This window comes from Melospiza melodia, chromosome 6 (assembly GCF_035770615.1).
Source record: "Melospiza melodia melodia isolate bMelMel2 chromosome 6, bMelMel2.pri, whole genome shotgun sequence".
Classification (NCBI taxonomy): domain Eukaryota; kingdom Metazoa; phylum Chordata; class Aves; order Passeriformes; family Passerellidae; genus Melospiza; species Melospiza melodia.
Genome location: NC_086199.1, coordinates 26,250,648 through 26,271,032, shown reverse-complemented (window position 1 = coordinate 26,271,032; position 20,385 = coordinate 26,250,648). Strand labels below are relative to the sequence as shown.

The 20,385-nt window shown below is 35.5% G+C and overlaps 1 protein-coding gene across 4 annotated transcripts in view; it reads left to right on the top strand.

Annotated features, from left to right (window-relative positions):
• NPAS3 (neuronal PAS domain protein 3) overlaps positions 1–20,385 on the top strand; it is a 595,216-nt gene that overhangs the window by 282,662 nt on the left and 292,169 nt on the right. For all 4 annotated transcript variants that reach the window (XM_063160388.1, XM_063160386.1, XM_063160387.1 and 1 more), the window contains one exon: positions 16,836–16,918. In XM_063160388.1, the coding sequence (XP_063016458.1) occupies positions 16,836–16,918 (83 nt within the window). The remainder of the gene's footprint in view (positions 1–16,835; positions 16,919–20,385) is intronic.

Below are 20,385 nucleotides of genomic sequence, written 5' to 3'. Positions count from 1 at the left end.
CTGGAATTGAATTTGCTTGGTTTTTTTGCTGGTGGGAATATGAGTTTATGGTTTTGGACTCCTGCTCAAAGAGAGAGGGGGATGCTAGTGGCATAACTGGAGGGAATATTTTTTTAATCCTCCTTTAGTCTAACTTTTGGGATTGTTGAAGGACAAGATTTTATTTTTTTTTTTCCCAAAAGCACATGTTGTTTCTTTATTTTTCCCTTCCCTAGAAGTGGCAATCACACACTTCTGGAACTTGGACCCATCACTGACTGTTGGAGAACATGGATGCTCTGTTTAATGCTGGTTCTTGGGTCTTAAACAGCCCTCCACTGCTTTTATTGTACCATTAATTGTACTTAATGCAGCTGCATTTCTAGTACGCTTGGCTAAGCTCTGAAAATTAAGTAGAGGGTACTTTGTTATAAAATGCACTGTAATGAGCTCTGGTGGGACAGGGTCTGTTAAGTTTGAAATTACCTCAGGCCATTTCCAAAGGTCTTCTTAAAATATTTCACATCTATAAAAGTTTGCAACTAGATAAATAGCCAAAGGTAGGGTTGAGAGAAAAAAACTGCAGCCCTGAATTATGCACTGCATGAAATATGAATGTTTTTAACACCAAATTGTTAAATTTATTTTAAACATTTATTATCTCAAGTAATTTGTTAAACAGAAAGTTTTCAAGCTGACAGCATGTAAATTTTAGGTGTTTTGTTTACACAGTTGGTTTTATGCATATTCTTCTTGCTATTGCTTTCTTAATCCAGACCATGCATTCATGAAACTGGAATAAATTTAGGACTCCCCCTGGGTTTACATAAATTGGTTCAAGAAGAGGTCACACTTCTCAGTATAAAAAACTGTTTAAGGACTTCTGCAACTATTAGCCAATTAGCTTAATGTTACAACTAACATCCTGTACTGAGTACTGATCTCTGGTATCTGCCTAAATAAATGACTAATATGCCTTCAATTCCCTCAGTGTTTTTCAGCTATATGACCACTTGTAATGCTTTGTGGCTAATAAAATTTGAGATTGACTAATTTATTGGGTAGCTTTACCAAAATATCCAAGTAATCCTTTATATGCTCATTAGAAACGGGTCCAGAATGAATTCTCTGAGGACTTAGTGGAAAAGTCTCCCTGGGATCAGCTTCACTGAGCTTTAGATACATTGGCACAGATCATGTGGAGGATCTTCTGTGGTTTTAGTGCAGCAATTTATCAATGTTTTATAGTTAAACTTTAAGCATGAAGTAATTAGAGGTCCCCAAGCTTGAAATTCATACACTTTTTTTTTTTTAATTCCTTAAATTGACTGTACAAGCCTGGCAAGCTAAATATTTGACAAATGTAGGTTGTATGTTTAAGCTCTATACTAAACTTCCAGATACAGTCAAAACTCTTCCATTTCATTTTGGGAGGTTTTGAATGTAGAAATGGGTAGGAAGTCTGTCTGTTTCTGGGGGTCATTCTGTGGCCTATTGTGTTGTGCAGAAATATTCACTAGTCAATAATCAAATACACTGTGGCATTAAGTACTGCACCTGTTGTCCAGATGGGCTAACAATAAACATGACACAGTCAATCATGCTTGGAGAATAGGGTGGACAGAAGGCCTTGGGGGATGTTTCCAGGGTCTTCCTCTGTTTATGTAGACCTTTACATCTATACTATTATGTGGCTGGGCGTATCTGAGTTAGTGCATTTTAATTTTGGAATCACTCTGGGAAGTGGTGCCAAGGGGAGTTTTGTGTCTCAAGTTTTAAACTGACATGGCAGCCCTCTTTTTATTGACTAAGAGGATTATTATTTGACAAAGAGTGGAACAAGAAATTTCTACATGTTAGGAAACATTAAATACCACCAACATTGTTCTAACTTTAAATGCAAATAAAGCTTATTCTCTCTGCTAAGCTTCATCTATAGCAGGATATTTTTAGAACTATGAATCGTTTATTAGTTTTGGTAATTTTGTATTATGACAAGTTGTTGAACACACAATTATGTGCAATACTGCAATACGAAACATAGAATCAAAACTCACTTTCATTGAATGGCTTCTTTATAAAATGGTTTGGGAGCAAAAGTACTTCAAAAGCCAGAAAAGCCCATATCATACTTCTCTTCTAAGAGCATCCTTTATTGGCTGAGCAGTTCAGAGAAAGGAGAGAGTTAGAGATTTTACTTGAACTTGACTAGGCACCTACTCTGCACACTATTTAAAATATCCTCCTTTCTTGCTTCAGTATTTACAATATTTGGGTTAGTTTACCAGCATATTTAAATTTGAAATGAAACAATATTTTTTGGATTGAGGTAGGACATATTGTGGTCATTGTTAAAGGTTCACTTCAGTCACAGTTTTTGGAAAATAGTTTTCAAATATGTATTTACTTTTTGGGAGTGATTAGAGAAAATGTATTGTATTAAGTCATCTCCAATGGCCCTTTTATGTTTCATACTTTAAACTCATAAAGCTAAATAATTTAAGTTGAGGAAACTGAAGGACAAAATTCAGAAACAATAAATCAGTTTAAATATTTTCAGGAGTTGACAAAAAGGCTTGATGCCAGACAGTAGTTTTTGTAAGTTTAATGCAGTTTGATATTAACTGGGAGTATCATATAAGACCTGGCATGAAATGAGTAAGAAAGTAGTTTCAGACTGGATAGTTAACAGATGCAGAAGTGTATGACTAGCAAGTGCTGGTATTTGGTCTCTTGTCTGTAGATAATTACAGGCAAGAATGTCCAAATTAAGCATCTTGCCTCTGCAGCGTCACTTGAAGTGGTGCTCTGATGCCACTTCCCATAATTCATGTGATTCTAGAGGAAGAAATAAGAATAAATGCTGATGAATGGGACAATAGGAACCTCATGAAGTTCAGCAAAGCCAGACCCAAGGTCCTGCACCTGGGCTACAAAAATTCCCAGTGTCAGTACATACTGGAGGAATGGATTGGAAAGAAGCCTGCAAAGGCCTTAGGGGTAGTGGTGGATGAGAAGTTTGGTGTAAATCAGCAAAGGGCACTTGCAGCCCAGAAAGCCAGTCATATCCTGGGCTACATCAGAGGGAGCATGGCCAGCAGATCAAGGAGTTATTTTCCTACTCTCTCCTGGCTCTCATGAGACCCCATGGAGTTTTGCATCCAGCTCTGTTCTTTTTTGTCCCCAGCACAAAAAAGACATTGACCTGTTAGAGTGGGTCCAGAGGGGGGCCGTGAAAATTATCCTGTTAATAAAAGACTGAAAAACTTGAGGTGGCTCAGCCTGAAGAAGAAGAAGAAAAAGCTCTGAGAGACTTTATTGCAGCCTTTCAATAAAGGGAGTTTATAAAAAAGATAGGGGAAGATTTTTTTTACCAGGGCCTGTAGTGACTGGATTGTCATAGAATGAGTTTGCTTAACTGTATTCTTCTCTCAGATTAGTCTCAGCATCAGTAGTGCTAAGCTCAAGCTCTAACCTGAGAACTAATAAAAAAAAGGAATTGGAAACCTTTACTTGGACTTTTTGTGGGATCCTAAGGTGGAGCCTGTTGTAGTTGCAAGGGTGCATAAATCCACAACTGGAAGTGTTCAAAGTTGGACAGGGATTTGTGCAACCTGATCGAGGGAGGGGTGGTCCTGCCCATAGCAGGGATGTGTACTAAATTATCTTTGGTGGACCATTCCAACCCAAACTATTCTATGATTCTATGGAAAAATTGGTGGATGGTTTTGTCCACAAGCTAGTGTTATGTCCGGCTTGTGGATTCAGTGTCGCGCTGAAGAGAGCTGCAACGCATAAGATGATATTTTGTCATAAGAATGTGATGTTTGGACATCATAAAAATGCCTGGGTCTATTTTCGATTGATGAAAGTAAATTATTGTAGACTTTCTGGAAATTTCATCTGGAGTTTACCAATAGACAAAAATACACTCCTATGTTGAGTCCAAACTCTAATTATGGTCAACATGATACAATAAAACATAGTAACCAAATAAAAAAATTAGTGGGCGATATTATATTTTCATCAATTTTTATGCCTATCCTGCATTAATAATATGGATTCTAAGGAAATAGAATTTAAAAGCTGATATTGTGAATTGTATTGTGACACTTGATTTGTTGATCTTTGATGATACATGGAGTAGTATAATTCTAGTAAGCACTATTTGAGAAATTTATTTGAAATATATTGCTTTCCCCACTGGAGATAAATTATTGGTTTTTTGGGTGGTTAACCTGAAAATAAGGGCAGGTTGCAGCACTTTGGAGCTCCAGTATCATTAAGAAACAGACAAGAGGTTGCGTCCCCTTTGATGCTGCGTTCCTGAATCTTCAGCAGAGTGAATAGTAGCTTCTCTAGGCTGTGATTTTAACTTTGATTTTTTTTTTTTTAATTAGCTCCCAGATAGGGCTCTTTGGAAAAGCATCCAAGGGTTTGGAGTTGGGAGTTTGTGTTTAGTGAGTAAATTAAAATTGTTTGGCTATTTCAACTTAATAAGTATCCACTTCAGTATTTTCATTCACAGCTACATTGCCTTCTGGATCTTCAGATGCCTGAGAAAGTGATCCATTTCACCTCCCACAACACAGCTTTGGGTCCTCTGATCATAATGAACTTCTTTCCCATAAGAAATGTGTGTGGTTGAAAGTGCCAATTCAAGTTAGCTGGTGTGAAATAAGAAAATTAAGGGAAGGAAAGAGAAAAGTGTGAAAAGAAAAGATGACTTGAGGTAGCATAAAAGTGGAAAATATGAGATGGAGAAAGGGTGTGCTCAGACCTTTCCAGAATTTTTTGTAGGGTGGGTTTTTGTTCATTAACTATTAACAAGTTAATTAGGGATTAATTTAAAAAATCTTCTTTAGACACAGTATGTTTACACAGCAGCACATGCTAGTTTAGAGACTGGAAGCCACCCAGCTGTGGTAAAACAGAGATGAGAAAGTTACTTCATCTTCCTTCTTGGGAAAGTTTCATGCCTTTTAACACAACTAGACCTTATCAGTGGCCACATTAATCCATTTACAGCTAGTCCACTTTTGCCTTCATTTCACTATAAAGACATACCCTTAGCTTAGCTCAAAGTATTATGTGCCAGTAGATCAAAAGACTATTTGGACCTCACAAAACAAATGGATTAGCAACACCTGTGTTGTGTATGTAACCAGAGCTGTTGAGTCCCTCTTGCCTGGTTAGCTCTGGTTTGAGATAATCAAGTGGTCATAGTAAGTGTCAACTAAGTGGTGAACATAAGCAAGATACAGCTTTAAAATTATGTTATGATTATCCCTAATTCTTAGTTTCAGTTTGTATTCTTTAAAATATTATTTCCTTTATTACAAGTGTTTTGATATTCAGTCCGTTTCTGCCATTCACTTTTCCTTTTAGTCATAACTTTTTTTCTGAAGCCATCATCCCCCAAAGTAAGCCTTTCTCTTCAGAAGCCATTTGTCCATGAGCTGTCACAGCAGTGTGTCTTTTCCTCTTCCAGCCATGTAGGTGCCTCTTCATTCCTCAGATCCCTCCTCTCCTGTAGAAGATAGAATGACAGAATTATTCTCAGAAAACTTTGAAATGGATTTTTTCAGTCATGCTTTTGAAATATTTGGGGCAGTTTTACTCAATAGTTATTTTTCTCCATCCTATTTGTAGAGAGAAGTAGAATATACCTTGCAATAATGTTGCATTTGCAAGGCAAAGCCTTTGCATTGAAAGACTTGTTTGTTAGTATGCACAGAAAATTTACTGCATTTCTGACTTGTCCTAATACAACATTGTTGAGTGGAATCTTTTTTCTACAAGCAAATTCCTCAGATTTGCAGGTATTATTAACAAAATAAGGTGATTTTTGATTTACAGCAGGCAATTTAAGATAATCCAAAACACCCTTAAGCTATCATATTCATAACAAAAAAATGTCAGGATTCAAATTGCCTTTCAGGAGGTTGCTAAAAGAAACAAGAAAAGTAGACAAACATTATCAGGCATTACTCATTAGTTTTTCTGCAGGATGTATAAAGATTGTGGGTGACTGAAAAAGAAGTGTGTTCTGTGTTGAGTGTGAGCAGTCTTCATTCAACTCTGTATTTTACTTTAAGTATCTTATCATACTTCAAAAAATATTTTTGTCTATTAAATTAATGAGCTTCATTTACATAGCTGTGTAAACCTAGTTCTTCAGAGGGACTAAGCACAAGAAATATGTTTAAGAATTAAAAGGTGATTTTGAAAAGGAGTAAAATACAAGCAGAATTTAAAGGAAATCAGCTCACAGATTGTTGAATTATTGTATCAAGAAAATTTTTATCTTTATAGCAAATGTGTACTTGTATTATATTAGGTTTGGGTATGTATAGTAAAGTAATTCTTAAACTAACCAGATGTAATGCATTATCAGTATAATTGTAAAATTCTTAAGAAAAAAGAAAAAAAATGTTTATCAGCGCTAATAGAAAGTGCAAAAGAGCTGGTTTAAAGACAGTGTTATCTTGCAAAACAAAACTTTGCTCCCAAAGTCAAGGTAACCATCTGTGTCCATGTCTAATTCAAGTACTGTGTGGGGAATGAATTCTGATGCCTTTAAGTTCATTTGCTAAAGAATACTCAAATATCTGGCTACAATAACACCCTGAACTTTTATGTTTAACATGTTCAAGATACATTTTTAATGCTGAAAGCCTTGCTTTTACTCTTATAGCCAGGTAGTAAGTGTGAATCTTACCTGTGATATAATCAAATAAATGTTTTCTCTCACTGCAGAAATAATCTTGAGCTAAATTAATTCCTGATGCTAATGAATGCAACTGTGATGAAGTGAATGCTGTGTCTACACACTTCTTGGCTGTAGAATTTGCTTCCTGTTTTCTCACTACTAAGCACTCACTTCCATTACTATTCTGTCTTCTGATTAAACATCTCTTATTTCCCTGTTAGGCACTCTCCAAAGGCAAAGGAAACTGGACTTTTTTCACATAACTATTTAAAAAGATTGTTCAGAAAATGAAGGGGGAAACACCTTGTGCTGGAGCTGATAATAATGTTAACGTATTAACTTATTTCTAATTTATTCCAAGTTCATTGATCATGAACTGTATGAATTCTTTTAACCTTAGCAAAGACTTAAAGACTGCATCATATTTCTAGTAAAGATTTAACTATTCTTCTTACTAGTCATTGGGGTTTCCAAGAGATTCTGTTTCCTTAAAAACTGCTGAAGCAGATTATGACAAGTAATAGTGCACTTGCATGCATATGTGTTAGGAATACAGTCCAAAGGGCTGGAAGTGCTGGGAAATCTTTCCCACAGGGCCTTTGGATCACCTTTTTTTTTTTAACAAGCAGCAGTGCTTTTGAAAAGAAGCAGTTCCATCTCCCAGTTATCATGACTTAACCAGTATTCTAAAGTGTTATACTACTTCCTCTGAGGTCTGCTTCATTAGGACTTGGGGATTTCCATTGCAGCCTATGCATGGTCATTTTTCAATCCTCAGCAACTCTGAAATGCTACTTTAGTTCTTATGAGAATTCTTGATGAAAATTTCTAGTGAGAAATGGAGAACTTTTTGCAATAGATTTTAAAAACATGTTCTGGTTCTACTACAGATGGTCTTGGTAATCTCCTTAAATTTTTTCAGTTATTTTTTGAAATCACCAAATTCTCTTTAGTTGCATTTTCTTACAGTCTCTCTTATGTACAGGCAGAAGCCACGGCTGGAAGACAAGTAAAAATAATTGACTAGTGGCACAGTTGGTTCTTACCAGAATCCTCAGTTAATTATGCGGTTCACTTTTTGGCAGCTGATAAAGATTTCTTCCCTGAAATTGTAGATTGATTTCAGACTTGTATGCAGTCTCATTTCATTTATGAATCTTCATTTAATCTTTTCCGACTACATCCCAAAAAGAAAAAAAAACAATGTACAAGCAAATCCAGCACCTACATGTGTCAGTCATAAAGCCAAATTTAGAAGTAGTAAAGCTCTGAAGTCACCTTAGAATGAGAAACAACTTTAAGCATTTGGATTCATTTCAGTATGTCACTTACTCTGGTAGAATAATGATGCATTAGTCAGTAATTATCTGGTTATATCATAGCTGGATTTTATATTCCAGCAGTGGATGTGGCTCCTACATTTGCCAATAGCAATATTTAATAGACTTTCAAATTTTGGTGTTCATTTAACAAAAGGAGATCTGGGGTTTTCTGTGTTTTTCTTAGCTGGGTATGTGTATGGGGGGTTCTTTTACTTAGAGAAAAAGTGAAAAAGTAAAACAGAAAAATTGAGTATGGCATAAGTGCAGGTGATCGAGATCCACAACAGCTTATGTCATCAGGCACTGGGTTTTCTTTCTCGCTTGCACAGAACACATGTAGTGTTCTGCAGCCCCTGTAAGGAATTTAAATGACTTCTATCAAATGTGAAATTTGTCTTATTTTTAAGAATGATACTGAGTGTGGAACATATTACTTAGCTCACTAACATCTAAAGCTGTTTGTTTCTGAAATTATGATCCACTTGCTGTCAGAAGAGGCTCTATGTATTTCTCAAGGAATTTCTTTAGTGGGTGATTTTAGCCATATAGCAAATGGTTGGCTTCCTGTGTAGACGCTTGGCAGGGATAGCAGAGTCCTCACAGCATACAGTACCCTAGCCCACTAGCAGTGGAACACTGGAATCTTCAAATACCGTGCGTATAACAATAGAGGTTCATAGATAGAATAAAAGTTCATAGAAAGAAACAGATAGAAGCTAATAGAAATAATGCTAGTTATAAAGCCTCTTATTGTTTTCCTTATTCATTTAGTTTTTGGTACCACAGGTGAAATAAATATTTTTTTGTCTATCAGGAGTTGCGTTTTACCACTGAACACTGAAAAAAGTTAAGTTTGTCAGTAAAATGTTGCAGGGAGCCCATCAAATCATGGGAGAAGTATGGCAGGAAAAGGGGGATGTGCAAGAAAGCAGACCTCAGGATAGAAGGGTCTGGTAGGGGAATTTGGATATGTTTCAGTGTTAGTGAAAACAGGGAAGGATATGAATTACAGCTTGCCAATTTTCAGCACACCGCTGTCTAAGGCACAAAAAGGCAATTGTATTGGCTCTGAGTAGGAGCAGCTCGCTGTTTTGTTCACAGAATATTCTGAAATAACATTGCCAAAATTTAATACAACAAAAGAAGGGGAGACATAACAAAGCAGGATTTCTTCTTGACTTTCAGAAATATATTACACCTTGCCTCATGTAGATAGAACAGCTTTTTGGTCGCCTTGACATACTAGTGGCATATGAAAGCCCTGTGGATGGATGGAGCGTTAGATTGGAAGTAATAAGGTTGTGCCTGACTTACCTCCGCATTTGTAGCAGATGTTACAAATGTCATAACATGAACCTTTGGGATCAGACTGGAAAAAAAAAAGCAAGACAACAGATGCAGGCCTCTTAGTTTTACCAGCAAGTATAGTCTGACACTATATAACACTGTTCTGACTTGATGTTAATACCCTGTCCTCCTCCTGAGAACAGAACCAGTGACACTAGCCATCTCTGTAGCATTGGAGCTGTAAAGGGGTGGCGGCAGTTTTCTTTTCAGAGGAATTTTGATACTAGATTAAAAATAAGACAATAGAACTATTATTCCAGTAAGGGTCTTAGTGTGATATCTGAATAAATGATCCAGACTCATCACTAATTTCTTCATTCAATTGTAATGTTTATGCATTTTTTCTGCTGGTAGAGCCAAATCTCTGAGAATGGACATTTATCTAAAGGACTGATAAATTTCTAGGTTTTTAAGGCCTTGATTCACCCTACCTTTGTGTGTCCCTCTCCCTTGCCTTACCTATCTGTCTCTAGTTTATCTCTTTCTCTTCCATACTTCTGTAGACTTTTTCCTGATCTGTTTACAGCAGATGGATTTCCTGGGAAGCTTCTATCTCACTTTAATTATTTTTCTTGATTTGAATTGAAAGTATTTGTTCTTTACTTTCTGCGTTGTCCTCAACAAATTGGGGAGTGTATGAAGTTATTAATTCCTTCTCTGTTTCTCACTAGTTCTTGCCAATGTTTCTGAATTTCATGGGAGGGGAATAAAATGAATGCAGGAGTATGGGCCCTTGTATTTTTTTGCCCTGTGCTTCAATTTAAAGAAGGGGTGATTCTGTCTGCCACATCACTCCCTCAGGTGCTGCCATTCTTGAACTGGAGGCTTAGCCCTGTCCCTGAAGAATTTCATTGTCAGGGAGAAGAGTGGGGGTTCTCCCATGAAGAATTTTAATCACCCTGTCTGTAGCCCTTTTGAAGGAGGCACAATAGTTCCTATAGTAACTACTACAGTGTGGGAGAAAGGCCAGTGCTCCCGCCCCCAGCCACAGATGGAGAACTCTCTTTGCTTAGATGACTGGAAATTCTTGCACAGCAAAGATTTCATCCTTTACAGTGAACAGAAAAAAAAAGTCTCTGAAGTAAACTTTTCAACGTACATGTGCTAATTAAGAAACAGTGCTAGTTATCAAGGAGAGAACACAAAATATACTTATTTCATTATTGGGGTTTCTAATTTTAAGTTCAAAAATGAGGAAAAAAGAAAGAGATATTTAGGACTTTCTTATATACTCCTCCCAACCACCCTACCCCCACCTCCTAAAGAACAAATCCTGTGGGAAGGAGCAGACCTATAAACCAAATGAAGGTAATTGGAAAAGGAACAGGCTCCTAAAACAGACGAAAACTTACACTATGACAGTCACTTATCTTGCTTCTTTTTTCCATTAATTTTGAATGTTTCTCAAGGGAAATACATATTATGTCTTCAATGATTCTAGTTCAATTAACAATTAATATTCAATTAATATAATAACTTCTGCTTTTTGACAACATTTCAATTTGATCAATTTAAGTTATTGAAACTAAAAAAGCTGTTAAAAATAAATTTAAAAGAATTAAGCAGCTTGAATTTGAAAAGCAAGTTTTCCTAAAATTATTTTAATTTCTGTAGCTTTTTCAGAGATGAACTACTGAAAATAATAAAGCACACTTGTAATTCTGTTGCATAATACTTTCATTAATTAACCAATATATTCTTGACAGCTAGTTGGCTATTCCATGGAAAGTTTAGGTTTACTTTCTCAGTCATGGATTACCCAGTAATGAATTCATGTTCTTTAACAGTGAACAGAAGATGGATATCTAGAATCTGAGGCATTCTTGTAGACAAAAATATAGATTTGAAGTGCTATTGTTAGCTTTGCAAGTTGATTATCATATATTGCATTATACATCTTACATGTAGTCCTTTGCGACAAATTTGATCTGATGCTTTATTGCTGTGATACTTCTTTGGTAATGGCACAATATTAATGATTCCCATAGCTTTACTAAACCAAGATAAAATTCCTTTCCACATATGTTGCAGCTCCATCTAAGATTTATTTCTTCTTCCCATCTGTGAAGGTGGATAAGAGACCTAAATTTTGGATCATATGATGGCTTACAGTGAGGTAACTGGTGACATAATGTAATTTCTTTGGATACGCTTTCCAAATCAGAGGGCAACACCTCTGCTTACATCATGCTGCTCATCTCTTATCTCACTTTAGATCAGGATTTGAATACACATCTTGTATACCAGATGTCCTCAACTTCTAGGCAGAGGGGTTCTCTCTTACTGGAGATTTCTTTCAAAACTTAGAATCAGTCTTAAATGGGATAGCAAGGAACAATCAATGGGAAAAAATATTCATCAAAAGGTATTAAACATGAAGTATTTTTTTTAAAAGCTTCTGTGAATGCTAGCTTGCAGAAATATTGGAGTGTAATGTTGATTACACTTCATCCTTCCCTGAGATTGAATCCTCTGTTGTTCAGTTTAGCCCTGTAGTCAGTGTATCTGTATTTTCTAAAACACAGCTTTTAAAAATTTCCAAATTACTCATTATGTCTCATCAGAAAGCCCCAGTATTTCAAGATGACAAAGTACCTCTTCCAAACCACTTTGCCAAATTCACCTCCATTTCCTTTCATGAACATTTGGAGTTGTTCATAGAAATCACAAAAGATACATTTTCATGTAGAATCTACTCTATGACAAGGAAAATATATTAGAAATTGCATTGTTATTTCCATAGATCTTTCTTTCTACTCTAAAATAACAAAAAAATGTTATATTCTGGGAAAGAATATTTAAAAGATTATCGCCACACTCATGCTGTGAACTGTTTTGCACATGAAATCATCAGGCCATTCTGCTTTTTATGCTCTCTCATCTGACAACATCATGAATTTTGTTGATACCTATGGGGAAAAATATTAGCCAATCCTATGTGAAGCTGCTGTGCAATTAGCCTGGTATGGTTACATATTTTGTGAATAAAACTGGTAATTTTCTTTTTTCCGGTGGGGTGTTTATACACTTTCATATTTATCTAGATCTGTTCAGTCTTTGCTAATTAAAGTCTGACTTTATTGGCAGTCATAATTAGAGCTCTTCAAGATGACCTCTGTTTTTTATAATTCTTCAGACAGCGGATTGCCTAAAAGTTTGCAGTGCGGTGGCCCTAAGTCCACCTCTGCTTCCAAGTGTACAAAAAGTTCTTCTTAGAAAAATCAACAAAATTAAATAAAAAATATAGGGAATTGCGAAAAAGCTTTTAGGAGTAAATAAAATTTTAGGGAAAAGAATTTTTAATTTCAGTTTAGTTTTGAAACTATTATTAAAGCAACAGAATTTTAAAACTCTTCATTTGAGTTTTCCAAAACTTTCCACAAAAGCAGTTTATGTGGAGGGATGCCATGCAAAATCTCACAGGAGTTTTTTAGGGGAAACTGATAATAGTGCTCATGTGCTGCTCTTCCATTCCTAGTGATCAAAGAGTACGGCTTGTGCTTTACTAGAACTCTGTCTTCACCAGTGGAAATGCATAGTGAACATCAGTCTTTGGTCTGTACTCCCACACCTTAGAGCTGTGTTTAAGAGGAAATCCTTCCTTTTCAGGAGGCACAGAAATCTTTGTTAGGCCGTCTAGGTTTTTCTTTTCCATGGTTTCCCACTTTTTGTAGCACAATTGCAAATGCTCTTGAGGTTGCATTAAGCATGCTTAGACTGCCCCCAAGAAAGTCTGAAAGGGAGGTGGCTCTTCCTTCACCTTATGCACTGATTAGTCATTGAGGGAGGAATTTTAAAGAGGAACTAGTGAACACTTAGAATTTTTTTCTTTTATGGAATAATCTCATGCCAGGAATATACATGTCAGTTTGGATAGTAAAGGTCATAGTCCAATGCCATGGAAAGTAAAAGATAGATAGATAGATAGATAGATAGATAGATAGATAGATAGATAGATAGATAGATAGATAGATAGATAGATAGATAGATAGATAGATAGATTTTCATAGATAGATTCTTCTGCTCCAGCACTACAAAGTGCACATGTGAAAGCAATCTTTCTATCTTCTTGTCACTATTAAAAGTCAGTGTTTAGTACAAATATTGTTTCAACCAAGTTTTTGATTAATTTGTGCATTCAAGCATTAAATGTTGTCAACTAAATGTAGGCAATACGAAATATGACTACGTGTGAAAAAGTCTATTCAGAGATGTTTGTTCATATTGCTAAAATAGGAGAAGCTTGGAAGAATTTAACCTGGGTTTGGAACTTGTTTCCATTGTGACTCCTTCTGGAGTTTGGTATACATTCTTCAGCCTTCTCCACATCCTAATTTCCCCTGCTTCCTGTAACTCAAAAGGAGAAATTTATTTCATGCCTTCAGTATTTTGTTTCTGTAAAGAGTCTGCATTTAAAAAAGGAATCCACATTTAAGAAAAAAAGAGTGCATCCACACCTTTAGGTCTGTGAAGGTTGCTGAGCTACTTTGATTTATAGATTTTTTGAAATAAATCTTAAATCTCTTGCTTTTCAAGTTTTCTGTGAGTGGCTGAGCTGTGGCTGCTGATGGTTCCATCCACAGGGTGAGAGATTTAGATGACTAGCTATGGCTTGTGTGATGGAAACCAGTTCAGTATTTATAGTTTATGTTTTGAAATTTTAGAATAAAATAACATTGGGCCTGCTTTTTAATCCAAACATTTCAGTCTGTGTCTTCCTTTCATCTATTGGCATGCCAGCAATTCATTCCATACGAATAAGAGGTTTTGTGCTGTGACTGTACTGTGAGATTGCCATGTTTCTGAAAGGTATCAATGTGGTATGCACTTATATACCCAAAATAGCATCTTTCTTCTGCTGCAAAGAGATATCAAGAAAATTTGAAAGCTCAAGTAAGTAAAATAATAAGACAATGAATCCAGATTATTAAATAATTTAAGCTTCCCTTATTCTATATTTGTCTCAATATTCTTGTCTCATTCCTCAAAACATGAATAATTATAGTTATGGAAGTGCATGAAATAAGGTACATATTTAATATTTATTAATTTATCAAAAAAGAGTTGCAGCATGGCTACCAGAAACATAATTGTTTTCTGTGTAACTTATTATCGTGGTCAAAAAATTAGGAACTGTCATGAGAACCCCACATCACCTGACTAAGAGCAAGACACATAAATCCAATAGTTCTAGTGCTGTAAAAATGTCAGTGAACTGCATGGCATGAAACTACTACAAGATATTTGTCTATGTATATACTAGCCCCAAGCCTACAGTCATCGATGGAGGATTTAACTGACAAATTTTAAAGCTAAGATCTGACCCTCTCTTGTTTTCTAGTTAACTCACTGACCTTAAAGTGATTTCATTTGAGGTACAGAACTGAGGGTCCCAATTGTGAAGGACTGATGCCTTATCTGTAAGTGTCATTTAAGGTTCAAGATACTGTTTTAAAGAGGGCTGCACTGACTTCACGCACTTCATTCAAATTATGATACTCAAATGCTAAAACCCTGCAATTGACATCATAGAATTGGATTCAACATGTGATCGATACACTTTAAAATGGTAACGTAAGGATATGGGCAGGAAACAAAAAATTAATTGAAAGGTAAATTCCAAATGGTGGTGTGTTTAGCCAATGTGTGGAAAACATGATGCAGTCTAGCTGGAAGAATGGAAGGACTTAAAGGATTTCAGAGAGGGGTTGCAGGTTTACAGGTTGAGGGATTTTTTTGGTCTTTACAATGCTCGTATGGAGACTATTATGAAACAATGTCTAGCATGCCAAAACTGAAGTTGTTTGGTTTTGTTTTTTGGGTTTTTTTTTTTTGTTTTGTTTTTGTTTCTGAGAGATTATAAATGAAAAAACTTTTTTTTTCTGATAGATTATAAATGAAATAACTGTACAAAGCATCATACTGACTGCAATCATGATCAGAATACTGAAAATCTTTACAGTGCCACATATTTTGTTTAGTCCCACAACTTAAGATAAAGTTTTTCTAAGAAATACAGTCTTGAAGAGTTTTCTTTCAAGGTGTTGGTTTCTATGTCCTTGGATATGAGAAAAGAGGAGGACTCAGAAATACCAGCTCTACAGCAGTCTCCATTTGTAATTATGAGCTATTGCCTGAATCTATTAGCTATGAAGCCACCTGTTTGCTCAGTATAAATAGCTTAGAATTTCCTGCAAGGAAATTACATGAAACATCAATAAGAAATGATGTTACATTTTCAGGTCAATATGACTATCATTACTTGGCATTTATCTTTTCCTACTGATATCATGTTTGGCAGCCAGTATCATAGAAGACTTAGAAATTGTTGCTCTGTGTTTTGTTTCTGTTCATGTTAAATTGGCCTGTTCAGTAATGGCAGTCATTCATTCTGCTTGTTTTAGCAGATCCTTGATATTTCATTTTTCTTATCATACACTGTAAAGACAGCAATACGTGAAGATGGACTAGTGCTATGATGGCTTCAGAGACATTAGTCTCTCATCAGGGTCTTGGGATGTAAATGCTTTTTTACATACCTTAGCAGGATGCAGAATGAACTTCACCTCTTCTGTCTGCTGTGGATATGCCTGATTTTGTCACTAAGACAGGAAAGAGAGTTTCCTGCAGCCCTGAGCCATCTTTTCTATGTTCTGGCTTTCTCTGTTCATGTGGGAAAGATAGCCCAGGCCTAAGAAGCCTCAGCTTACAGTAGATGGCTATATTTGATTATATACAGACTTAATTTCTGGCTTTGTGTGCCTGGCATACAGAGTTTAACAGAATATTAGTTTTGTGATTTCTCAGCCCTTTTTGTAGTCACTGCTGCCTTCAAAGCGTAACTACCTATTAGTCACTTTGTACTTTTAAACTATATAATTTAGACGCTGAAGTTTCAAGTACCTTTTCCAGCAACTAACATGGGTATCTGGGATACTAAAATATCCCAGGAGGAGGAGAACTTTGATTTGAATACTAGATGTATTTATAAATGTTGGCTTTTTAATGTTGTGTTTATTTCATTTCAGTTTCAAATAATAACATATTCAGATAAACCTCTCAGATGTTTAGTGGAATAAACTTCCTAATTCATAAGTAATATTTAGATCTTATTCCACATTTCAAAACATTTACAATATGTATAGCCTCTTTTTCAATAGTATTTTTCACTAAATTCTACATGCTTTCATTACCGTAAGCCTACAGGGATTCGAGATATATCTGAACAAACAAGTAATTTCCAGATTCATTGGACACTTAAATAGGTTGTTTTCTAAAAATCTCCTTTTTTAATCCTACATATTTGAGTCTTAAATTACACATTAAATTACCAAATTTATGTGCTATATAGAAGGCAAAATTTAAATCAACCACCAGTGTATTAAGATGCAAAACATTTAAGGGGTTAATGTCAGTGATGAGGATGCATGAGAACTAAATGTGCAGACCTTGCAACATAACTGTTTTTTATTCAGTTATAGGTGCCCAGCGCAGGAGAAGTCCCAGTGCCCTTGCCATTGAAGTTTTTGAATCACATTTGGGAAGTCATATATTACAGGTAAAAAAATGGCTTTTCCAAGAAAAATCAAAATATCTATCTAGTCATATATCTGCCGATAATTTGAATAGTATTGTTGTCAGCACTTCTATTGATGAGTTCTTTTTTTATGCTCATATTTCTTCTATTTTGAAAGTCCATAATTGGGAGACTGTTAATGAGAGGCAAGGCAAGTGTTACTTTAGCTGAATCACAATATTTTGTTGTTTAGAATGGTGTTAGAATTTGTTTGCTTGCAGAATGCCCTTATGTATTTGTGTGTGTGTGTGTGTACAAGCTAGTATTTTGTGTTGGTGCTTTGTCTTATGTCATGTATCAATTTAGGGTTGGTGTTTTTTTCCCCACTTTGGTTTGTGAGCACTGCTTTTCTCCACAAAATCCCAGTTGTCACAATCATATATCACAAATTTGCAGCAATCTGCAGAGATTAAAAGATGAAAGCATGCCTCTTAGGTGTCCTTAGCTGTGGGCTGAAAACTGGTCTGGTATTTGTCAATCAGGTTTGTCACATGACACAAGTCATCATATTCCAGGAAGACTCAACTGAAAAACGATGAGCTGATGGAAACATTCTTGTGCGTGATTTATTTTGCCAGGGTTACTACAGCCTTTCTTAGATTGAAGTGATCAAATGTGGAGCAGTTAAGAAGAAAATGTGATGTGCCCTGCAGTAAGGCAAACCCAGCCCTAAGGAAATAAAACCCACAAAGTCTTTTCTAAGTGTGGCACTGAATAACTGCTCTTATTTAGCAATGTACACAGCTTCTCAATGCAAATATATTGTCTGGTGTATTATCTTTTGAGAGGTACGAGAGAGGTAAATTAGGATATTATCATGAGAAATATTCCACTTAATTTGAAATGATTGAGAGCTATCTCTGTACTAACTCAGCTGTGGTATTCAAAAGCACTATAGATAATGTCAGAATTTTCATGTCTTTATAAAGTAACTAAATGCAGAATAGCAACAAAGATAATTTTAGGAAAACATTAAATTAACTAGTAGAATTAATTTCTCTTCGGAACTGGAATTATGAATGAAATTATTTGCTTAGTTGTGCACTCTTGGCAGAGGTCTAGGTCAAGTTTTTGATTCTGTAAGCAAATACTTTTGTTGTAGTTATTGTGTCAGAGATCTGCACCATTATCTACAGTACTATGTTTGCATATTAGGCAGGAACACTGCTATGTTGTCTCATACATGCAGAAAAAAAATGAAGAACTAGCAGTTTTATGATATTTCAGTTTATGTAATTTCTCAGTATGTTGAGTGTCTAAACATATCATATATCCTAAAGGTATGTTTTTTACAATATTACTTATAACTCATATATAAATGAAACCTCATTGAGACGGATTTATTTACACTTTTTACGTATTAAGTATGACTCTTATAGATGAAAATGAAAAATCCTGGGATGGCCACTTTGAAAACTATTTGAGTTTTTCACTTACTGTGTATTAAACAATTGGTGACTTTCATACTTGTTTAAACTATATTCCATTTATGGATTGTTGGGATTTTTGGGTTTTCTGAGGTTTTTTTTAGGTTTTAAAAAATTGATTTGTGATAAATTAAGGTGTTTTCAGGACATAACTTCATCATACTACTACTAAAAAAACCCCTGTGTTGCACTTATATTCTCAAAACTGAGGATTTTAAATCAAAATTACCATTAGCCTTAGCCATTAACCTGTTAAGGTGTGGTCTTTTCAAAGAAGATGATGCTTTTATCAAAGTACTTCCATGAATCTCTCGGTTGATAATAGGCAGTTCAACCCCGATATTTGCAAGATACACCCTTGACGATGGATAAAAGACAATATGAATTAATAGTGGTGACAGGTTTATCAAAATTTGTTAAGATTTTGTCTTATTTTAGCAGAGCAGTCAACCCTTGGGAGGTGATGGGTCTTGCATTCAAATGTACCACTTCTAAACAGATCACAATGAACTTCAAACTACTGCCTTGGTCTAATAGGTAGTAATATAATCACCAGAAGACAAAATGGTTTTTAAAATAGCAATTGGATAGACTTTGTGGTGGAATATGGTTCTAACATGTTCTCACCTAGTTTGCTTCTCATAGAAATTATTTTCCATTATGTATCATGATAAGTATTGTTTGCAAGTGGAGTAAACAACTTGATTATACTTTGGGAATTTTGGTTCCAGAGTCTGCTATCTGAATAATTTTAATTAATAGTTGGTGTAATCCCTTTTGCTATTAGTACTTTGAAGACTTGGTTAAGTGTAAGCTCAGAAATTAAGGACCTCTCTAATCTTTTTAATATTTTGGTACTTCAAAATTTATTGATAGACAGATATGCATAATACAGTAGATTTTAAAAAAGTGGATATAGTTTATTTAAGATGAGGTTACACAAACAGAAATGGAGGCACATATTGTGATATTTTTATATTTTGAGTCTACAAATAGGTAGTGTCAGTGACATCTAGGTATAAATTATATGCATTAGTCATGTCCATACATATTAAATCCATGTATTTATATATAATGCCTAGTCATCATTGAATGAAGAATGCCTTCATCCATGTTTTTTTTTTCTATTATTTAGGAATCAAATGTATAAATACTGCTTAATTGATGATTGATACAGGTGCTAAGGTTTTCTCCCATATGCAGTTAAATGCAGAAAATAGTAAAGTAAAGCTCTACCTGTCATGAGAAAAATAAAAGTTAAAAAGTAATCGATTTTGGTCTGAGATAGCATTTGTGCCCAGGGATCATACAGTTAAATCTGTTCCGTTAATGGCAGACTTCATTAACTACAAAAATAATCAACACACCATTACCTTTACATCAATTCAGAGATGAAAAATTGACTGAAAACCTGATAAAAGGAAATTTAATACTTTTAAAGGGCTTCATTTGAGTAAGGCATCTTTGCATTTGTCCTTTGTACAAATCTAGATATACAAAGAGGCTCGTACTTCGCTTACGTATGAAATCCAACCCACATGCACGTCCTCTTGGTGAGAGTGGTGAGGCTCTGGCGCGGGCTGCCTGGGGAATCTGTGGCTGCCCCATCCCTGGCAGTGCTCAAGGGCCACGTTCCATGGGGCTCTGGGCCACTTAGGATAGTGCAAGGTGTCCCTGTCCATGGCAGGGCGCTTGGAAGTAGGTGATCTGTAAGGACCCTTTTAACCTGAATCAGTCTAAAATTGTGTGAGTCTATGTCAAAAAATCTCCAAGCCACAGCTGATTGCTGTATATCGTGCTGAAGAGATTCCCAGTGGTAGGTTTGAAGCCAAAGGTGCTATTCACTCTGTGCTTCTGGAAAAAAAGACACCACAAATATTACATCAGAATCTTTATGTCAGTGCAATGTCTTTTAAATGTTTTCCCAGTAAAATCACCTGAATTATGAATAGTAGAGTGGAACGTAATGGAGTAGAAAAGTAGATAATGGCAATATGTTAATTAATTTTTTGACAAGATTTT